Source organism: Onychomys torridus, chromosome 4 (genome assembly GCF_903995425.1).
Source record: "Onychomys torridus chromosome 4, mOncTor1.1, whole genome shotgun sequence".
Taxonomy (NCBI): Eukaryota; Metazoa; Chordata; class Mammalia; order Rodentia; family Cricetidae; genus Onychomys; species Onychomys torridus.
Genome location: NC_050446.1, coordinates 132,729,358 through 132,748,278, shown reverse-complemented (window position 1 = coordinate 132,748,278; position 18,921 = coordinate 132,729,358). Strand labels below are relative to the sequence as shown.

The 18,921-nt window shown below is 52.2% G+C and overlaps 1 protein-coding gene across 3 annotated transcripts in view; it reads right to left on the bottom strand.

Moving 5' to 3' along the window:
- Positions 1-5,737: 5,737 nt before the first annotated feature.
- Positions 5,738-18,921, bottom strand: part of Npepl1 (aminopeptidase like 1) — a 26,836-nt gene continuing 13,652 nt past the window's right edge. For all 3 annotated transcript variants that reach the window (XM_036184072.1, XM_036184073.1, XM_036184071.1), the window contains 11 exons: positions 18,450-18,635; positions 17,916-18,086; positions 15,656-15,745; positions 15,172-15,253; positions 13,503-13,645; positions 8,876-8,953; positions 7,857-7,957; positions 7,481-7,604; positions 7,037-7,213; positions 6,572-6,682; positions 5,738-6,349 (listed from right to left, as the gene is read on the bottom strand). In XM_036184072.1, coding sequence (XP_036039965.1) covers positions 6,188-6,349; positions 6,572-6,682; positions 7,037-7,213; positions 7,481-7,604; positions 7,857-7,957; positions 8,876-8,953; positions 13,503-13,645; positions 15,172-15,253; positions 15,656-15,745; positions 17,916-18,086; positions 18,450-18,635 — 1,425 coding nt within the window. In that variant the 3' untranslated portion in view covers positions 5,738-6,187. The remainder of the gene's footprint in view (positions 6,350-6,571; positions 6,683-7,036; positions 7,214-7,480; positions 7,605-7,856; positions 7,958-8,875; positions 8,954-13,502; positions 13,646-15,171; positions 15,254-15,655; positions 15,746-17,915; positions 18,087-18,449; positions 18,636-18,921) is intronic.

The window sequence follows — 18,921 nt, the reverse complement described above, 5'->3', positions numbered from 1 at the left end:
CCCAGCCCCAGCCATTGTAGTCCTTTTTGATGCACGACATTTTAGAATTTTCACCAAGTCTCTCTCTCTCTCTCTCTCTCTCTCTCTCTCTCTCTCTCTTTTTCTTTCTTTCCTTTTTTTTGTTGTTGTTGTTGCTGGCGCTATTGAGGTCACATCCTAGACATCACTACCAAACAATGCCATGAAGCTTTTGTAGGGTTTATGTACTTTACAGATGCAGAAACTGAGGCTCAGAGCCCAGGGCCACACATAGACCATCCTGCGTATTTGCTCACTGGTGTCTTGGGAAGTGCCATGTCTGGCCACACACAGTCTAGTCTACTGGACTCACCGGCCTGTACAGGGTGGAACAAAAGGCAAAGGCTGTGAAAGGAAAGCAGATCTTGTCATGCATTGACTGTGCCAGCTCTGACGCCCCTTACTCCACATACAGGCACCAACAATCTGTGTGACCTTGGCCCTCTGTAGATGCTGGACAGGACAAGATCATAGCATATAGCCAAGGGCCTGGCTGTCTAGTAAACAGAAAACCGGTGGTGACATAGTAGTTCTTCTTGTGGTGGCTCATGGTGTTCTATGGTTGGCATGACGCCAGTCTCTGAGGTAAGCCCTAGGGTTCTCATTTCCACCAGGCAGCCCTCCTGAACACCACACACAGCTTTCTCCAGCCTCCAGCAAGGCAGTTTTGGCTTCTTTTAACAACTGATGTCTAAGTCTCAGGGTGGGAAGACACTCCCAAGAGAGGGGTCTGTGGTTCAGGGTGTTTACATGCATGCAGGTGGTGCCTAATAAATGTTGGTGAATGAGGAAGCTGGTTCCATGCCATTGGTATACTGAATGGCACACTAGACTAGCATGGGTATGAATAATCTCACAGAGATTCATCCAGATCATGACAGGAAAGAGGCATATAAGCAAGGAAAGATTTATGGGGTGGAAGGTTCACCACCCCACCATTATGCCAGAGCAGGACAGGGCCGGCTAACAAGAACAGAGACTTATGGCTGGAGGCACCTTTTGTTCTGACTGTGGATTGGGAGTAAGGAGCAGGCTTTTGAGCCTTTTAAGCCGGGAGGTTTGATTTTGTTTTCCTGACTACAGCAGCCTCCCCGGATTGATCTAAAAAACCCTCAGGACCACAGCAGGGCCCAAAGGAAGCCAAACAGCCTTAGGATCAGACATGGAAATGGACAGGTCATCTCCTCTAAGGAGTGTTGGTTTTGCACCTGTCCTTCAGTCCCCCCAGCAATACCTCGACCACAAACCCCAAGCCTCTGGGAGTGGAGACAGCTCTGGGCTTTGGGGGACCAACCTGGAGGCGGCCCCCTCCCCATCTGAGCCCTATCTTGGAGCTTAGTAGCAGGACCTGTATCTAGGCCCAGTGTGGGGGCGGGGGATGGAGTGAGCCAGCTGCAGGGCTTGTCTTCCGAGAGCTCAAAGGATGACAGTCCCCCCACATGTGCGTGGGGCTGGTACTTTTCCAGAGCTTTTAAATGCATTATCTTGTTGGAGGCTCATTTGAGGCAAGGACTCAGAACAGACTGGAAAACAACTAATTTACTGAGTCCTGAATGGAGAAGAAGCTGAATGCAGCATGTATTTTTGCTGAATCTCAAACCAAAACAACCTTTTGTTAAAGAACAAACAAATAAACAAAAATGCTGAACACTAATTCGCCAGGGAACACAGTCTGAACTGGAGCCCCAGGCAGACAATCACAGCAGAAAACTCAACAGGCGTTCATTGGGCTGGAGGGGCCTGCTGGGACCAAGCCAGCACCTGGGTGAAAGCTTTGGGGGGCACAGCAACATGTCCTTGCAGGCAGGGCACAACCTTCCCGGAAGCCCTCCAGCCGGGAACTCACAGGAGATGCTGGCAGGTGCTTTAGGTGTGGGCTCTGCGCAGGGGGAAGGGGGCTGGCTGGGGTGATGCAGAGAGATGTGCCTCAACAGGATGTCCTCTTGAGAAGAGCTTGGAAGAAAAGGTTTAGGGACAGGTGTCTGCTTTTACCAGTGTCTGATGGAGTCACAAGCAGACATGATCAGTGGTGGAAGTGCTAATTATTCACTGGTTCCCTCGGCCCCCAACACCCCTATAGAAATAACTTTCAGTTGGTTCCCTTCTTTAAAAAAAAAAAAAAAACAACATTTTTTAATGTGTTTGTGTGTGTGGTGTATGTATTTGTATGGGTTCATATGTGTGCACCTGTGTGTGTGGGGTGGTGGTGAGAATATGAGAGTACTTGTGTGTTTACGTATAGAAGCCAGAGGTTGACATTCAGTGGCCTTCCTTGATTGCTTGTCTACTTTAATTTGTTAGGTCTTAATTTGTCCCCACTGATTTGTTAGACAGGCTGACCAGCAGGCTCCAAGGATCTGCATGTCTGTACCCCTCAGAGCTGGGATTAAAAGCACACGCTGGTGTGCCTAGCTTCCCCGTGGGTGCCATACATCTAAACTTGGGTCCTCCTGCTTGCATCTCAATGCGTCTCCGAGACCTAAAGTGTCTTCAGCACTCCTAAAGGGCAGGTGAGCATAGACTACTTCCTAAAACACTCATCATGTCTTGTAAGGCATCATTCTCCTGCTGTAGTCACTTTGAATAGCCCTGGACTTTCCAAAGTCCCAGAAGCAGCAGGTCATTTGCAAAGATGCTGGATATGGCACTGGCTTTGTCTTGTTTCCTCCTTGCAGTTTGGATCTAGCTTTGAATGGATCTGTCCTCTGGAGATGCTGTGCTGGAGGTCTGACACTCAGCACAGCCATGCTCAGACGTGGTGGTTTGGAGAGGTGGTGGGATCATGAGGGTGATAGATAGCTTTCATTGTCAACTAAACATAAGCAAGCATCATCTGGGAAGAGTCTCCAGGGGGAATTGTCTTAAGAGCTGAATGGTTTGGGAAGGCATAGTCTACTGTGGGTGGCACTATTCCCTAAGCAGGACATCCTGAACTGGGAAAAGTTGAGTCATTGAGCTGAGTACGAGCATGCATACATTCATTTCTTTCTGCTCTCGACTGTGGATGTGATGTGACCAGCTGCTTCAAGCTCCTGCTGCCAGTGACTTTCCACAGTGACGGACTGTAGCCAGGAATTCTAAGCTAAAATAAACCCTTTCTCCCTAAGCTGCTCTTTGTCAGTTATTTTGGCAACAGAAATGGAAGTAGGCAGGGCACTGACTTTACTGGTAGATTAGCCACTGAGGAGTCCATGCTGAATGCTCCTGTGGTGAGGCCTGGTGGTCAGAAGCAGGCCTTGAAGGACATCTCCTCTCTCTCTGCTTCCCAGCTGCCACAAGATGAGCAGCCTCCACAGCTATCTGCTCCCCACAGCTGCCTTGTATCTGTTACAAATCAACGCAATGAGACAAACTATGGATGGAACCCTTTGAAACCATGATGAACTTCCCCCCTTTCTACTGATTCCCTCAGGTATTTTCCCACCGTTGTGGAAAGCCAGTTAACATCCTTTGCTGGTAGAGAGAGAACTGATTTGGGGGGAATGACTTCTTGTGGTTCTGAAACCTGAGTGGGGATACCTTCATAGCTGTTGACTATACCCTTTTCATACAGCCCACTCCCTCAGGCTGTAGCATGGAGATTGGCTGGCTGTCTCCTGCAAGGCAATGGTCCAGATGAGGCGCTTAGGCCCATGGCTAGGGGGACAATCCAGACACTGGGTAACTGGGGGCACAGGAGTGTCCAGAGAAGGTGAACTTAGGTAAGGCACCCCTGGCCATAGAAACCATAGCTTCCAGCCCACCAGGCTTCTAAGCACCTACAGGCCATTTGTAGTGCTCCCTAAAAGATCTAAGTTATGTGTCTCCATTTTCCTTTAGCACTGAAAACACACAGGCTCCTGGTAATGGCTCTGTCTAAGGCTCCCTAAGTTAACGCAGAGAGGAAAGTCTTTCTTCTGTCCTCTCTAAGTCCAGGAGAAGCTGGCCAGCTCCCAGCATGGAAGCTGAAGGTTCTACTCCCTCCTTGAGCATGTCAGGACCCTACTGTGGTGATGGCAGTGATAACCACAGCTCAGCTCACTCAGAGCACTTCTTTTGTGGTCCTCAGAAGTCAATCACTCTACTTTTCCACAGTTAGGATACCCTGCCTAGGAAATAGTGCCACCAAGGGTAGGCTGTGTCTTCCCACAGCATTTAACTTATTAAGACAATTCTCCACAGACATGCGACAGGCCAGCTCAGCATAGACAACCCCTCATTGAGACTCTTTTCCAGGTCATTCTGGGTTGTGTCAAGTTGGCAAACCAACCATCTTCCTCATGATGGTGGTGATGGTCAGGCTGGCTTTGCACATCTTCCTCATCCACACTGGGAAGCCACATTTCTTCTGTGCAACTCTCCAGAGCTCTGGCTGACATGACCCCAGGGGTGTCCATCTGCCTAGATAGTTGACCTGTGACTGCTGGGGTTCCAGCAGAGCTTGGGGAAGCAGTTATACCCTTCAGTCCTTTGGCCCTGGGGAAAGCAGAGCCTTTGGCTCACCCCTGGAAGACCTAACACTGGGCATGCCATCCAGGCCCTGAGCCTGCAGCTGGTCCCCAGCTGGCTCCCTATCCTTGTAGCTGCCTTTGTGCCCACACAAGGGAGACTCAGTTCCCCTGCTGATCTGTGACCTTGCTTCCTGTGTCCACACGGGCACAGCTCCTTGGCATGGGGAAGGGGGAGGGGGAGTGATGGTGCCAGCTGCCCCAGAAAAGGAGCCAGACCACCTCTGTGACACCTACCTCCTCTGGGGTGTCACTGGGGGAAGCTGGCAAGAGCTGCCTACTGCAAGCAATTAAGTGAACTAATGACCCATGAAGCCTCCTGCCCTCCAGCTTGGCCATGCCTCTCCCTGCACAGAAGCCCACAGCTTCTCACTTATTTGGCCACTGCCCACAATGACTATTAATCGTCAAGCAAGGTTTCTCATATAGGGCTGGGACTTAGGAGCTGGCTTTGACTTTTCAGGTCCACCTAGGGCTATGTATACAGTAGGTAGTTAACATTTGCATGGCCATCGGACCCACAAACAGAACACCTTCTTTCCAAGGCAGAAGAGACCTAGAGTCTTAGGGCACCTAGGCTGGAGTTGTCATGGACTTAGGACATCCAGTGCATGCATTCTGCAAACCTACAGCCAGGCTCTTGCCTCATCACCCTTCAGAGAAGGTGGAGGAAACCCTGTCCCTACTCGCTGGGCTAGCCCTGATATCTCACAGTTACACTGGGATGTACTGTGTTGGAAGACAAAGGGGAACAGCGATTTTCATCTAGACAGGAGAAAGCATACCCCCAGATACCATGAGGCTGGCCTCCCCTGCAGCCCAGGTGTGGTTTACAGACTCCGAACCCTGGCTGGGCTCCTGGGAATCATAAGTGGTTTCCAAACCAGGCCCTTTGTGGCCTAGTGTTTCTCTGGTAGGAACTGGGAAGATTCAGGTTCAGAGCTGAGGAAAGCCATGTCCACCCTAATATAACGGAGCCTCTCAGAAGCCATCCTACAGTCTGTGGAGACAGTGGGAAAACCAAAGCAGCTGGGGAACAGGCCTAGGCCTGAGGGCTGCTGTCCTCTGCCCCAGACTCCAGGGTCCTGGGCTGCAAAACCAGTTCAACTAGCCAGCTCAAGACCAGACAAAAGTCTAAGGGCTGCTGGGAGCAATTCTGCACCTCAGCCTCTGACAGGCTCCAGACGGGTTATCAGACAGAGGAGTAGAAAACACATGAGCAGAGGCAAGGGTATGTTCTGGTCATATTTAATTCAACTTCAAGTGAACTGGAGGGGCTATGAGGTGGCTCTTCCTGCTTCACAGAATGGAGCCTCTAACAGCCAGTCACATCTATCAAGGCATGGGCTGGCTGGGCACCCCAATGAGCCCCAGCTGGAGCAAGGGCCTGGATCAGGAGGTGCACTCGCCACAGAGGTGACCTGAGGTGGTTCTAAGGACCAGGTGGGGGACAAGGGGCAGTGAGTTTGCAGAAGCCGACTTAGGAGGTCTGTGACAGCTTTTACCAGGCCCCACCAAACCCCAAGCCGTCTTCTAAGAGAAGAATGGCCACTCCACCCATCACCATGGGTTACAGAAGGAAAAGCCGAACTCATCTCAAGATCTAATCTCTCAATTGCTTAAAACCAGTCAGCCAGTGCAGAGTGAGGTAAGGACCCGTGTCACCAGGTGGGAAGTAGCTCTCATACGAGCCTGCGTCTCTTGGAGTCACGTCCTACATCATCACCCTCCTGGGCATCCACCTCACAGTCCAGTGGGGAAACCAGGTTGAGCAGCGGGTCCTCGGAGGCACGGCCAAAAAGTGCCAACAGGAGAGCCACACCAAAGCCTGTGGCTCGCTCGCCCTGTGGACAGAGAAGGTGGAAATCCTAGGCCAGAGGGCACCTCTAGGCATCCCATACCCCTCTTCTCCACATGGAGGGCCTCAGAAGCAGCTCTGAGCCAGAGGGGCTCTGTAGGGACAGGACAGGAGGGAGGGAGGAGCCCAGGCTGTAAGGAGGAGACATGATGTGTCTGGCAGGAGTAGGTGGGTCGCCTGGCCTGGAGAGCATCCCTGAGGCACTTACAGCATGTACGGGAGCTGCGATGTCCAGATGGACCCAGACCCCAGGCCAGTCAAATCCAATGTGTGAAGCAACGAAGAGGCCAGCACAGGAGCTGGGGCTGTTGTCCCGGTCCTGAGGACAAGAGGGTGACATCTGGTGTCATCCTGTTCCCAGCAGTGCGAGGGGTCTACCCTTACCCCTCAGCCATAGGCACAGAGGTGAGCCAGATGACTGAGAAGGGTTCTGACCTAGAACAAGGCGTCTGCCTCCCCCAGGAAAAGGGAAGACCACAAAGAAGCTGAAGGGGCAACTAAGTCAGACTCCAGTGTAGGGTCTGTTCATCGAGCATGGTCAGTGAGTGTGTCCTGAATAAAGTCACACCTCACCTCGGCACTGCTCCTGGTGCCTGGGGATACCCGTTTTCCAGCTCACAGGCTCCCCAGGGGCCCAGCTTTGATCATCAGTGCAGCCAGGCCCCACACCTACCGCCACTGAGTTCTTCATGTCGGCCACAGCCGAGGTGAACTCGCTGAACTGCAGCTCAGGGCAGTAGACCAGAGGGTGAACCAGGTCCCCGCACTTGCGGCCAGCCTTCACGCAGGCCACCTCCCACTCGGCACTGTTGGTGAGCACGGCTGCATGGTACTTCCCTGTGGCAATGCCCTAGGTAAAGGACACAAGAGAAGCAACCATACCAGGGGGGGACAGAAGAGAAACATAAAAAGCAAAAGTGGAGCAGTAGACAGACAGACCAAGGAAGAGGCAGAAAGGAGGGCAGAGAAAGGAACCTGAACAACAAGCAGGCAGAACATATCCTGGTTCAACACCATGAGGGTACGCTTCCTCGCCTCCAAACAACAGCTGCTCCATTCTCACCTGCCAAGAGGGGTCCAGGCTTATGGGGCACAAGGGGTGACATGTGACACTCACCTGTGCTCCAGTCAATGTGGCCACGTCCACGATGATGTCAGCTCCCAGGTCTTTGCAAGCATAGGACACTCCATCGGCTAGCACCAGCCTGCCCTCAGCATCTGTGTTGTTTATTTCTACGGTCCTGGGTGGGACACAGACCCTGGTTCAGAAATGCAGCTCTCCAGAGTGCTGAGAGACCCACTTTGCTACTGGAGAGCCCAGTCCCTGTAGCTCTTCCATCTCCATGACATGTGCCCTCCCCAGGAGTGTGGCAGGTGGGAGGCAGGGTGGGCTTCTCCCACACCCTGGGTTAGGCTCAGACTGACCTAGCCTGGCTCTAAGAGGAAGCCAACAGTCTAAACAACAGTTCCAGAGCTGAGAGGGCTGTCCTTACTTTCCTGAGTACAGAAGGTGAATGTCATCAGGCCTGGTGGCATTGGGGCCCACAGCATTCTCAGCCAGGCAGAACACAGCATGGAGGTTATCTTTGAAACCCTGAGAGGAGAAGCAGATAAGAGGTCCCACAGCAGACCAGAAGCCCTGGAGGGAGAGCTGGGTGCTCTCAGGCCTGCAGACAGCAGGAGACAGACTGGGGCCCTCAGGAGCAGCAAGTGGAGCTCAGGTCTGAAGCTTGGGAAATCCTTGCTAGAAGAGGCAAGGCCCTCCAGAGTCCAGACCATGTAGCAGACTTCACTACACAGCACATAAAAACCTTGAATTTGAGGCAATCCTCCTGCCTCAGCCTCCTGATGGTCATTCTTACCCCAAACAATTGCTACTGAGAGACTGGCAGATGACTTTAGTCCCTCATTCCTTCCTACCAGTGGTCACTCTCCCTCCCCATGGCAAGAACCAGTCTTTCCACTGCTGCGTTCCTTCAGTGTGACCCTACATTGTGGCTGTGGGGACTTGGGTATCCTGTGGGTCAAGTCACTGCTGTTGCTGGTCATTCTGTGACTCTCACTGAGGCACAATCCTCTTCAAGAAGATGGAGGGAAGGTCAGTGCTAAGTGGACAGGGGAGGGCAGGGGCTCTTGTGTGAATGTGTGCCGGATAGTTCTACACCGGGGGGAGGGGTCCTCTCAGCACCCACAAGTCACTGGCTGTAGTTCCTGTAGGTCCAGCACCCCTCACGCCCATCAGTGAGTACCTTAGCATCAGCTGGCGCAAAGTCCAGAACAACCGATTGCTGAGCATTTCCTTTCTAGCGTGTCTTAGGCACCAAACCAACAACCGGACTTCTCCAAACAGGTCCAGCCACAGCCGCTCCCTTCAGAGAACCTTTGGCAAACTCCCTAAGCTACCTTCTTACTGAACAACCCCTGGTAAGCTCCATGGCCAGGGAAGTGACGTCCTGGAGAGAGGAAAGTCAAACAGAATCTGAAGGAGAAAAGCCAGATCTCTCATCCTCACCTGCTTGATGGCGGCTCTGAATGCCCCCAGGATGGCTGCGGCACCCCCACAATCTCGCTTCATCCCTGGCATAGTGGTCTATGGTGACACAAAAGGACCAGAAGAGAGGGTATGAGTCACAGGAACATGATACAGCTGGCAGCAGACTCTCAGGCTCCAACCCGCATGGCACACCAGGGCCTCGTCTTTCACAGGGCTCTCTGAACACCCCTAGAACCACAAAACTGACCATCCAAAGGGGGTGTTCTACCAAATCAAGAGTAAGTAATGTTCAGAAATGGTGGTGATAGATGTTTTATTTCTGTGGAGTTTTAGAGCTATCAAGCAATAGATAATATGATAGGGGGAGACCAAGGAGCTATCCACTGGCCAGATTCACCATGACTGGGTTCAGAAGCCTGGACCCCATGCCAGCTTGGAAGTCTACACTAGGGGCCTCTGCCTTCTTCTCCACCCAAACACCATAGAAACTGAGACTCACAAGGAGTCACCCAGCCAGCACCTCAAGAGGCTTGGCCAGGCTTCCCAGTGGCAATCAGAACTATGGGTCCCATCTCGGATAGGACCCTGGAGGTGATGTGTTTGCCAACATGTCATTTGCCTGTGTTCCTCACTTACCACAGGTTCCTGTTGTGTCTACTCTGAAGAGGGATATAGGGTAACCCTAGGCTCATGCCTATCCCATCCTCCTTGAGCTCAGGTTGGCAGCCATCCTGTGAGTGGCTCCAGCTTCTAAGAGTTGAGTCCAACTATAGTCAGTCATAGTGTGTTGACTGATTGCCCTTGGCCCATCCATCTCCAGTCACAGTGAGAGTACAGCCTCCATGATGTCCTGCCCACTTGTCCTCTAAGCAAGCACCCTGAACCCCAGCCTCTCCGGCCACAGACACTCACACTCATCCTGACCCTGCTCCCATCGACTCCTACGGCACCCTCACTCATCTTCACGTGTCCACCCCTGCAGCTTCCCGGGGCGGCCCAAGTCTGTACCAGCTCTTCTCCTTGCACATGTTGGTCACCTCTCGTGCCATTGCCATTCAACCATCAGTGGGGGAGGGGGGTCTCTCCACCCTACTGTGTCCAGTTCCCTGCTGGGTCTAAGCTGTAGCCCCTGCCACCAATGTAAATGCCACCTCCTATGAACTATTTATGTCGTTACACATGTTTATGTCGTATAGGCTTCCAACTCAAATTGACAAGTTCATGTTTTAAATAAAAACAGGTCCTCAGAAGTTAAGAATCTTGGCTTGAAATGTATGGAGTGGTTTTTGGAGTCCTTATTGTATTCCACGAAGCCTGGATTTTAGATGGAAGAATTTTTGGACATAAACTGTGCTGCCTTCATAATTATGTCAAGTGAAAAGGATCCATCTTGCATGACTGAGAAGAAGCCATCTTTCTGATCTAATCAGTAAGAAAGCACAGGACTGTCGAAATGAAGAAATGGCCCCACAGGCCTGGCAGTAAATCATTTCAAAGTGACCCACCCAGAAAATGTCTATGATAGCTGTTCATGGAATACGGTGTGACCCTGCACAGGTGTTACCTCCTAAGCAGAGTGCCACGCTCACAGATAAAGCTCGGCTGCTCACAGGAGGTTTCCTGCCTCATCTGTGTCACCTCTGTCATTACAAAGGAAAAGGTTCTCAATGCTAAGGTGCCATCTGCCCTAGTCACTTGGACACATGCACAGAAGCCATGGCTGGTGGAAGTGTCAGAGCCCTGGTCCAGCAGAGGCAATGGCCTGGCAGTGAACTAGGGCTGACCAGCTTCCTCTTTATGCACTCCAGGAAAACCATGGTGACCTCACTTGCAGAAGGCCCTCCATCAATCAGTAATGCTAAGTTTGGAAACTCTCCTGGGGCTGGAAAGATGTCTCAGAGGCTAAGAACACTTGCTGAGTGGACTGAACTCAGTTCCCAGCACCCGTATGGTGTCAGACCATCATCCATAGGCTTTTTGTGTGGTGCACAGACATGCAGGCAAAACACTCATACACATAAAACAAATCTCCAAAAAAGGTAAAAAGTCTCACCTGCGTGTGAGTCACCTGTCTCTACTGCATGATGGCATGCCTCTGCTGCCTCTTCCAGGTCAGTCAGAGCACAGGGCGGTCATGAGAGTGACAGGCCCAGCCAGTCACTGCCTGAGGCAGCAGAAGAGATAGTTTCCAGATGAGGCAAGACACAGTAATAACAGGATAAGCCTCCCCAGGAGAGCAAAGGGCAGCATCACCACCAGCTTTAACATGAGCTCTCCAACACAAGGCAGAACTCGGAGAAACCTGTGTCTGCAACTTGACAGCCTCCCCAAGCTCAAGGACTTCTTTGAGAAGCTAATGGTGACTTTAAGGAATGTGAGGTTTCTGGTAGCAGGAAGTACACAAACATGCACTGCTATGCACAGCTCTGTGTGCTGACAGACTCCAAAGACCTACCCACCATGTACAAGACACACCTAAAGGTCAAGAAGGTTCATTTACCGCTTCGGGCCCCATATCAGAGCAATCATCCAAAACTACCACTTGTCAAGTTGGGGGAGAATAGCAAAGAATGTTCAGGGCCATGGCACATGCCTCCTCCTTGTTGCCATTATGAAGTGTGCGGCCAGACTGTCTGGATGCATTCCCACGGTGACAGCCGGTTCTTGGCACAGGCGGCGCAGGGTCCTAGCTGCCCCATTAAGTTCCCATGAAGGAGAGATTGACAGAGTGTCCAATGCCACACGTGGAACTGTTTCTCATTTGAAAATCATATTATATTCACCACATTTTACTATTCATGGTGTGTTATTTTCAAATGGATCCTAATTTTAATTATCAATTTTAATTTACTGCACAGGACCTACAGGCCATAACCAGCATTACCAACCAAACCCACTTGGGATCAGTACTTTGTAAGAGTGTAAAGAGGTCACTAGGACCTGCCACTCCACTGATTCCAATCTACCACTGACCTCTTTGCAAACAGAACCAGGAAAGGGTTGTCCAAGTATTCCACACGGTTTGCTCTTGAGGCACTACGTGAGCTTTTATAAGCCCACTGAGTTTTATGCCCGGCCTTGAGAGGGGCTGTGGAAGCATCTGCAGGTCAGGTCTGGGATTTTGTGTTAACCCCTGGAATCTCACTGTCTAGTCCCATGCCAGGAGCTCAGTAAGGCTCAGAAAGTACCCCTGGTTCACCCCAAATTGGGGCTTCCAAGGGTAGGGGACAAGTGGGTTGGTTAAGAACAGCCAGTGTGCCACCATGGTCATTGTGTCTGCCACATGTTTGCAGGTTAGTGTGACCACAGGAGGACAAAGCTGGTGTCTCAGTATTGGAGGCTGGCCTGGACCCCTGTGCCGCCAGTTACCCAGAGTCTATGGCCTGCTGGAAGCTACACAACAGAGGCCAAGTGAGAGGACCTCTGGCCCAGTGTTCCTCCTGAACAACAGGAGTTATGGCCACATCAGAGGGTTCCGGCCTGCAGAAGCCACAATCTGTGCTCTGACCTACCAACAAGCCCACAGCAGGAGTAAGCAGGAGTCCACCACCCAGCAGAGAGCAGGAGCTGCAAAGGGCAGCAGTCAGGGTCACTAGGCCAGGAGCAGGGCCTGGGTGGGGTCTTCCAACAGCAATAAAGCAGCTACCCTGCTTCTACTTGATGTTGGAAACTAAACATGCCTCCCCAAATCTTCTGTTGCTCAAAGTTTCAGCGGCTCCTGCTGCTATAACCATAGCAACATTGTCTTCTGCCCTCACCCGACTTTATGGTTTCACGATATACCCTTAAGAAGCAGCCTGTTTTTTATGGTTGGAGTAAAAGGGCCTCTGGCCCTGGTAGAGAGGCTCAGCTAACCATCCACTTGTGAATGCTACAGAGGGGCAAGACAACTGAGCTGCCTGCAGCGCTGGGACAGCTATGTCTCCGTCACAGCAGATGACCAAACCCAAAGTCCTCTTCCTCGATTCTCTGCAAGTCTTGGAGTGTGGTGTCTGAGACATTTTGACACACAGATATGTGGAGGCTGTTAAAATGGATTTCAGGGATCTGAGCACATGACCAGCACTGCAAATTCTAGAATGTGAACTAGGATTGTTTTCAGGGCCTCTGGTATCAACTGCCTGGGGTGACAGAAACTCTTCAGAGTTAAGTAACAGTGTTCTGGGGTTCTGAGCAGGGACCCACGAACAGCCCATGTGTATCCAACACAGATACGTGCAGGTTAGATGAAGTCAAATTCCTAGGATGAGAGAGACCCGGGCAAACTTCTTTAATGCCTCAGTCCATTAGCAATTAGCAGAGACTGTGATGGAAGCTGTGTTGTGGGTTTTATCCCTATTAAAATACATTAATGATATTTGAAGTGTTAATATGCTGCCGCTCTCTTTATTTGGACTGGAATATTTTTCTTTTCAAATTTTTCAACTGGCAAGATAATATGTGTGGAATTCAATAAAAGAGAGTGTTTGCCATGGGTTATTTTTAAACTTGTATTATTAGCTCCATCCCCTGAGTAGTCCTGGAAATAATTGTGTGGGATAGAAGAGGAGGGATTTTAAATAAAACAATCGCCCACTCCTGATACCTAGTGCATTAGGTACTCGAACACGCTGGTCTGAACTGCACCCCAAAACCCACATCTCACCTTCCCTTTGATGCTGAGGCCACCGGTGTCATAGACGATACCCTTGCCCACCCAGGCAATGGTCTGTGTGGCCCCATCAGGGGTGTGGCTAAGGATGGCCAGAGCAGGCGGGTGGAGGGCAGCCTTGCCAACCCCATAGATTCCTGTGCAGAGAAAGGGAGTGTGAGGTGCATACTTCCCAGCGGAAACTTCTGGGGCCCTGCAAACTCTGGTGCTAGCTGGCCCACACTTCCCTACAGAGCAACCCTGGATGATCTCCCTTCCCCATCCTGCTAGGGGCCAGTGTGGGATGGGGGAGTGCAGATCCATTCCAATATCTAATACTGCAAAGGATTGCTAGGCAAGAAAACTCACTGAGGGAAAAAAATATATTGTATGTGCCCAGGAGGAAGAGAGCAGGAGTACAGAGTGATGTACTTGGATAATGCTTCAAGGCCTCTCTGCCCATATGGGTCCCCCTACTCTGATCTTTGAGTCTTCCTTCTCCAGCCCGTTCCCACGGCCTTGGCTACACCACCTCTCTTGCTCACTGCTTACATGCTCCAACTTCCCAAAGAATGAGGAGCTTCTTGAGCACAGAGGCTATAAACAAGGAGCCCCGCCCAAACACTTTCAACCATGGCGAGGGTGAGAATGACCATCTGACAATCTCCTACTCATCAGGCAGGACCCACTGCAACTGCTAAATCCTGAGAGAAACTCCCTAACATAAAGGGCCTCAGTGATCAACTGGTCCACGTGTGGGGATTGGCTAAAGCAGCTGGCCACCAATGATACCACTCATGAGCATTTGGATCATGCAATCCCCTTTCCCTTGGATGAAGTGGTCCTAGGGTCTCATCTGTAACAGCACTCAGAAGCAACAGGGCCTTCTCAGACTAGGTGGACATCTTGCTTGGTCATGATTCACAACTCTGTCCCCAGACACCTTGCTCTGAGGTAAACACTGGTCACACTGTGATTAGCAGCTCCCCCAGCCCTAAGGCTAGCCAGCACCCTGCAACAGCTTCTTTCCTGGAGTCTTCACACAGCTGTGGCCAGGAGAAACCTTAAGCCATCAGAGGGTTGTGACCAAGAGAGCTGCTTCCCGAGCCCGGAGGGACTTGGACCTTAGAAAGGACTTGTTTCATAGTCACAGACAACTGTGATGGTGACCTTAGCCTACTCAGTCTAAAAGCACCTCAAGACAGCCCAGCTTTTCCTCCACTTCCTAAGTACAAAGAGATCAGAGAAGGAGGTGGGAGAGAGAGACATGTAGGTCAGGACAGACTCCATTGCATGGATATCACAGTAAAAATATTCTATATGGAGAACACTATCCACTGAGATGCCAAAAATGGCCATGAATTTGTGTATTCAAAGAACAGAAGGCCCTGCTGAGCTGGCTCTGAGCAGGGGTGTGGAAGGCAGGAGGAGATCAGGCAGGGGAAGTCCATAGGTCTAGTGGCTCCCAGGATCAGCATCAGAGCCTGGAAGGCTGCCTCTGTCTCCCCCAGGGATGCTCTCCCTCCCAGTCCAGTCTTAGACTGGAACCAAGGCTGATTCCTTTCAGGTCCAAGCAGTATGAAACTTGGGACCCTGTACCAAATGTCCCCACTGCTAGCCCTGCTACCTGGGTTCCCCAGCCTCTCTTGAAGGCTGACAGCTGTGGGAGGGCAGCTCTACGCACCTCCAAATCCTCTGGTCCTCAGCTGCTCATCCCGGATGATGATGGGGGTAATCCCCAGCTCCTTTCCGACTTGAGTAATCTCCTGGACATATTCATGGAAAAACAACTTGAGACACATGAAGAAGGCTTGAGTCAAGGCAAGGCCGGGACTCAGGCCGAAGATGAGTTTGTGGTGGGAAAGGAGCCACCTCAGAGGCCAGTGGCTGCACCTCTCATGATTAAGCCTGGGGGGAAGGCTGGCCCTGCATTTAGCTTCCTGCAGCTGGTGGTCCCTGTCCTACAGACAGCCCCATCCTACCCACGCACTCAGCTGAGGATGCTGACCTTTGGAGAAAGGTGGACTCTAGAATTTGATGGAAACAGCCCTAGGATTTCTGGGCCACAGAAAGCACTAACTTCGGGTTTCCTTGGCCTCTCCTTGTGGTCAGATGCCCCCTCTCCCCACGTCAGCTTGTCCCTCTTCTAGAAGGAGAGGGCCACGAACCTCAAGGAAGATGTCTGTGTTCATCTCATTGCATGGTGTGTCCACAATGCGGGCAGCTAGCCGCACAGCTTCTGCGGCATTGGTTAAACACTAGGAAAAAAGGAAGTTCGTCACTGGGACCCGGGGACAGGGTGGGAAGAAGTGTCCTTTCCTCCTCCGGTTCCCCAGGGACCAAAGACCTCAAAGACATAAGATTCTAGAAGAATGCACAGGCTGCTCACAGGCATAGAGGGAGCAGGAGCTTTGGAGATCACCCCAGGGTGTTGAGGGGGTGCTTCCCATGAGTCCCCTGGGGGTACAGACGTCTACCACCCTGTCTTCTTTGTCACTGAATGGCCTACTGGGGCATGGCTGTGGAAGGAACCAGACCAAGCTCTGTCTTAGGGAACTCATGAGTCTCAGAAGACCAAGGAGAAGACCAAAACCTGAGATCATGGACCCCAGCAGACCTCCGGTCCTGTGCCAAGAAGGACAATTCAGAGACAGTCCAATAGTGACTGAAGATGCTAGGTGTATCGAGAGAAGTGTGATCCCATGTATCTGCAGAACCAGCACAGCCCTGAACCCCTGCCTGCCCACCTTTCTCTGCCGTAGGGCCTTCCTCTTAGCTGATTTGAGCATACCTCTACTTCATTTAACCTCGTGTACCCAAACTTCTGAAGCCAGGGACAGCTGGCTACGTCATTGCCTCTCTGCTGGCCGGAAGAAGCAGATATTAAGGGGCTTGCGGAGGCGCAGGGCAGCAGCTTGAAGTCCATCATCGCCTCCCCCAGACTTGTATGTCAGGAGGGCAGGCGCAGGTCGATTCTGCCAGCTGGCCCCCGCCCCCGCTGTCTGATCATCACAAGAGCCACTGCGTGTCCCAGGTAATTAAACCTCGAAGGCTCCGAGTAGAGAGACCTGGGAGCTGACAGCTCAGATATGAGCTGTGCTTGTGAGGCCCCTTCCACCTGTCAGCAGTTGGCGGCCTGCGTGGGATGTGTGTTGGGCCGAGGACTGGCCTCAAGGGAGGCAGGGATGACCCTGCAGACCCTCCACAGGCACAGAGCTCCACAAAGCAATGAGTGAGAGTGAAGAGGATGGAAGCCTCAGTTTCTACATGACAAGAAAAGCAAAGTCCATTTGCTCTTCTGTATGTGTTTATGTGAGGCCTGCTACATGTCAGGCAGTGTGACAGACTCTCAGGTGACAGAGGGCAATGCCAGCAGAGACAAGGGTGAGGCAACAAGTTGAAGTCCATAGGACCCAGAGCTCTAGGACTGGGGGTTGTGGGGACACCTTACTGAGGAAAAGGAGGCGGCAGCACCAGGTGTCCAGACATGAACGTGCCCGGCTAGTTGAGGGATGAAGGAGTCTGCTGGGGGAGGATGGGAAGCAGTGAAGGGATGGAAGTGACCAGGGCCAGAAGTGTGTGGAAAGAAGGGAGGACCGTGCTCCAGGCTAGGGTCTGGAAGGAGGTGAGCCTGCAGCTCAAAAGGAACTCCCCAGAGACAGGGACAGACACAGTCTCAGTGGCCATTGCCAGGTGAAGTCCAAAGGCAGCTGACACCTCCCAGAGTGGAGACAGGCCAATGGGGAAGAGAATGCAGAAGGATGAAGGCAGGTTGGGGGAGCAACAGAGAGACAGGGGCTTGAGAATTGGTGGGCATGCTTCCAAGAGGGATGGCACACACACTGTGGCCATCAGAAACAGAGAAGGGGCCCAAACCAGGTGGGGTGGGTGGGTAGAGAAAGGAAGTTAAAATAAGCAAAGCAACCAGGCTGTTTTCAAGAACACAGAAAGCTGATTCAAGATGGCAGAGGCGGACCCCGCCTTCTCTCTAACTCTCCCAGAAAGACAGAGGACAAAGCCCCCAAGTAGGGGCTGGCTTGGGGCTCAAGGTGACAGCCTTGCTGAGACCAAAGTGGAGGGACAAGCTGGTCTCTGGCTTTTGGGTGGGAGTGACGTCAAAGCAGTGGGCTTGGGGACCACTTTGTGGGAAGGCAGCTCCATCACAAACAGGTTACAACCTGCACTGGTTGCCTTAGGCCTCAGTAAGACGACACACACCTAAGTGCTCCCCAACCAAGGGAAAAACAGTGCAGAATCAAAACACAACTGTGCCAGGTGCTGGGCAGGCACTCAACAAACACCAATGAGCAGAACAGGAACTCAAACCCAACACAACAGCATCCTGAAGAAGAGCCTGCTGCATTTTTGGGGAGCAAGAGTTCTCTCCACCTGAGCTCCCAGGAGGCAGTGTGCCCTCTAGACACCCACTTGCAAGGTGGACACTTCCACCGGGCCATTGTCTTGTCCCACCAGGAAGAATTCCACCACCACCGTCCTCTTCTCTGTGCGCCGGGATGCCCCTGAACGGTGTGTGAAGAGTGGGAAGGCCCGGGCCAGGGCACAGGCAGAGGCAAACACCTCAGGCTGTTCACAGACCATCTGTAGTGAGAGAGAAGGAGTGGGGCACTGAGGCTACAGCGGGATGCCACTGGGACTGTCCCAACACCAGCACTACAGTGGACAAACCCAGAGGTCTGTGACCCACAGTAACCTGAGGCTACTTGAGAAAAGTGTCTGCCACCAGATGTTGTCTGCTGTTTCCCAGACACAGGAGCAAGGCACAGACCTAAGCCCAGGCCTCAATTAATCTAAGCTGGCCTCTCTGATTTGTCACACGAACTGATCTGGTGGAAATCACTTTGTGGTTGAAGAGCTGGAACAGCCCGCTCCGCCTGAGGTGGGCCATTGGCTTTCTGAGTACAGTGAAGGGCCAGCACAGCATGGCCCTTGCTTAGCACTCACCAGGATGCACCGGTGGGCTCCAGGCGGCAAGCAGGTTCTCACAAGCCTGGTGACGAAGTGGGCTGCGGAAGGGCTGTTATGCCTGCTCACTCTGGAAGGCAGAGCTGCCACTGTGGCACAGTTCAGGTAGAGGGGACAGCTGTCCGTGGGGTTGGGGTTGAGCGTGGCCAGTGCTGCCTGCCAGAGCTAGATTAGAAAGGAGACAAGAGATGGGCTTCAAAACACATGTTGTGTCAGGAGATGCCCTACTGGCTGCCACGCCTGCTTGTCTAAAGCACTCTGGCCCTTTCACCCTGGTGGGACTGCACCTCGAGCTGGCAAGGCCTGTCTGGGGACCCTCTGCTTCAAACACTTGGAAGCCCGGCTCCTGGGCCTTGGCCAGTTTCCAGGACGGAAGCGGGTCTCGAGGCCAGAGGTCAGGCGAAAGGCTGCCACTGGGTTTTCTGGAAGGCCAGGCCTAGTGGCTCGGATG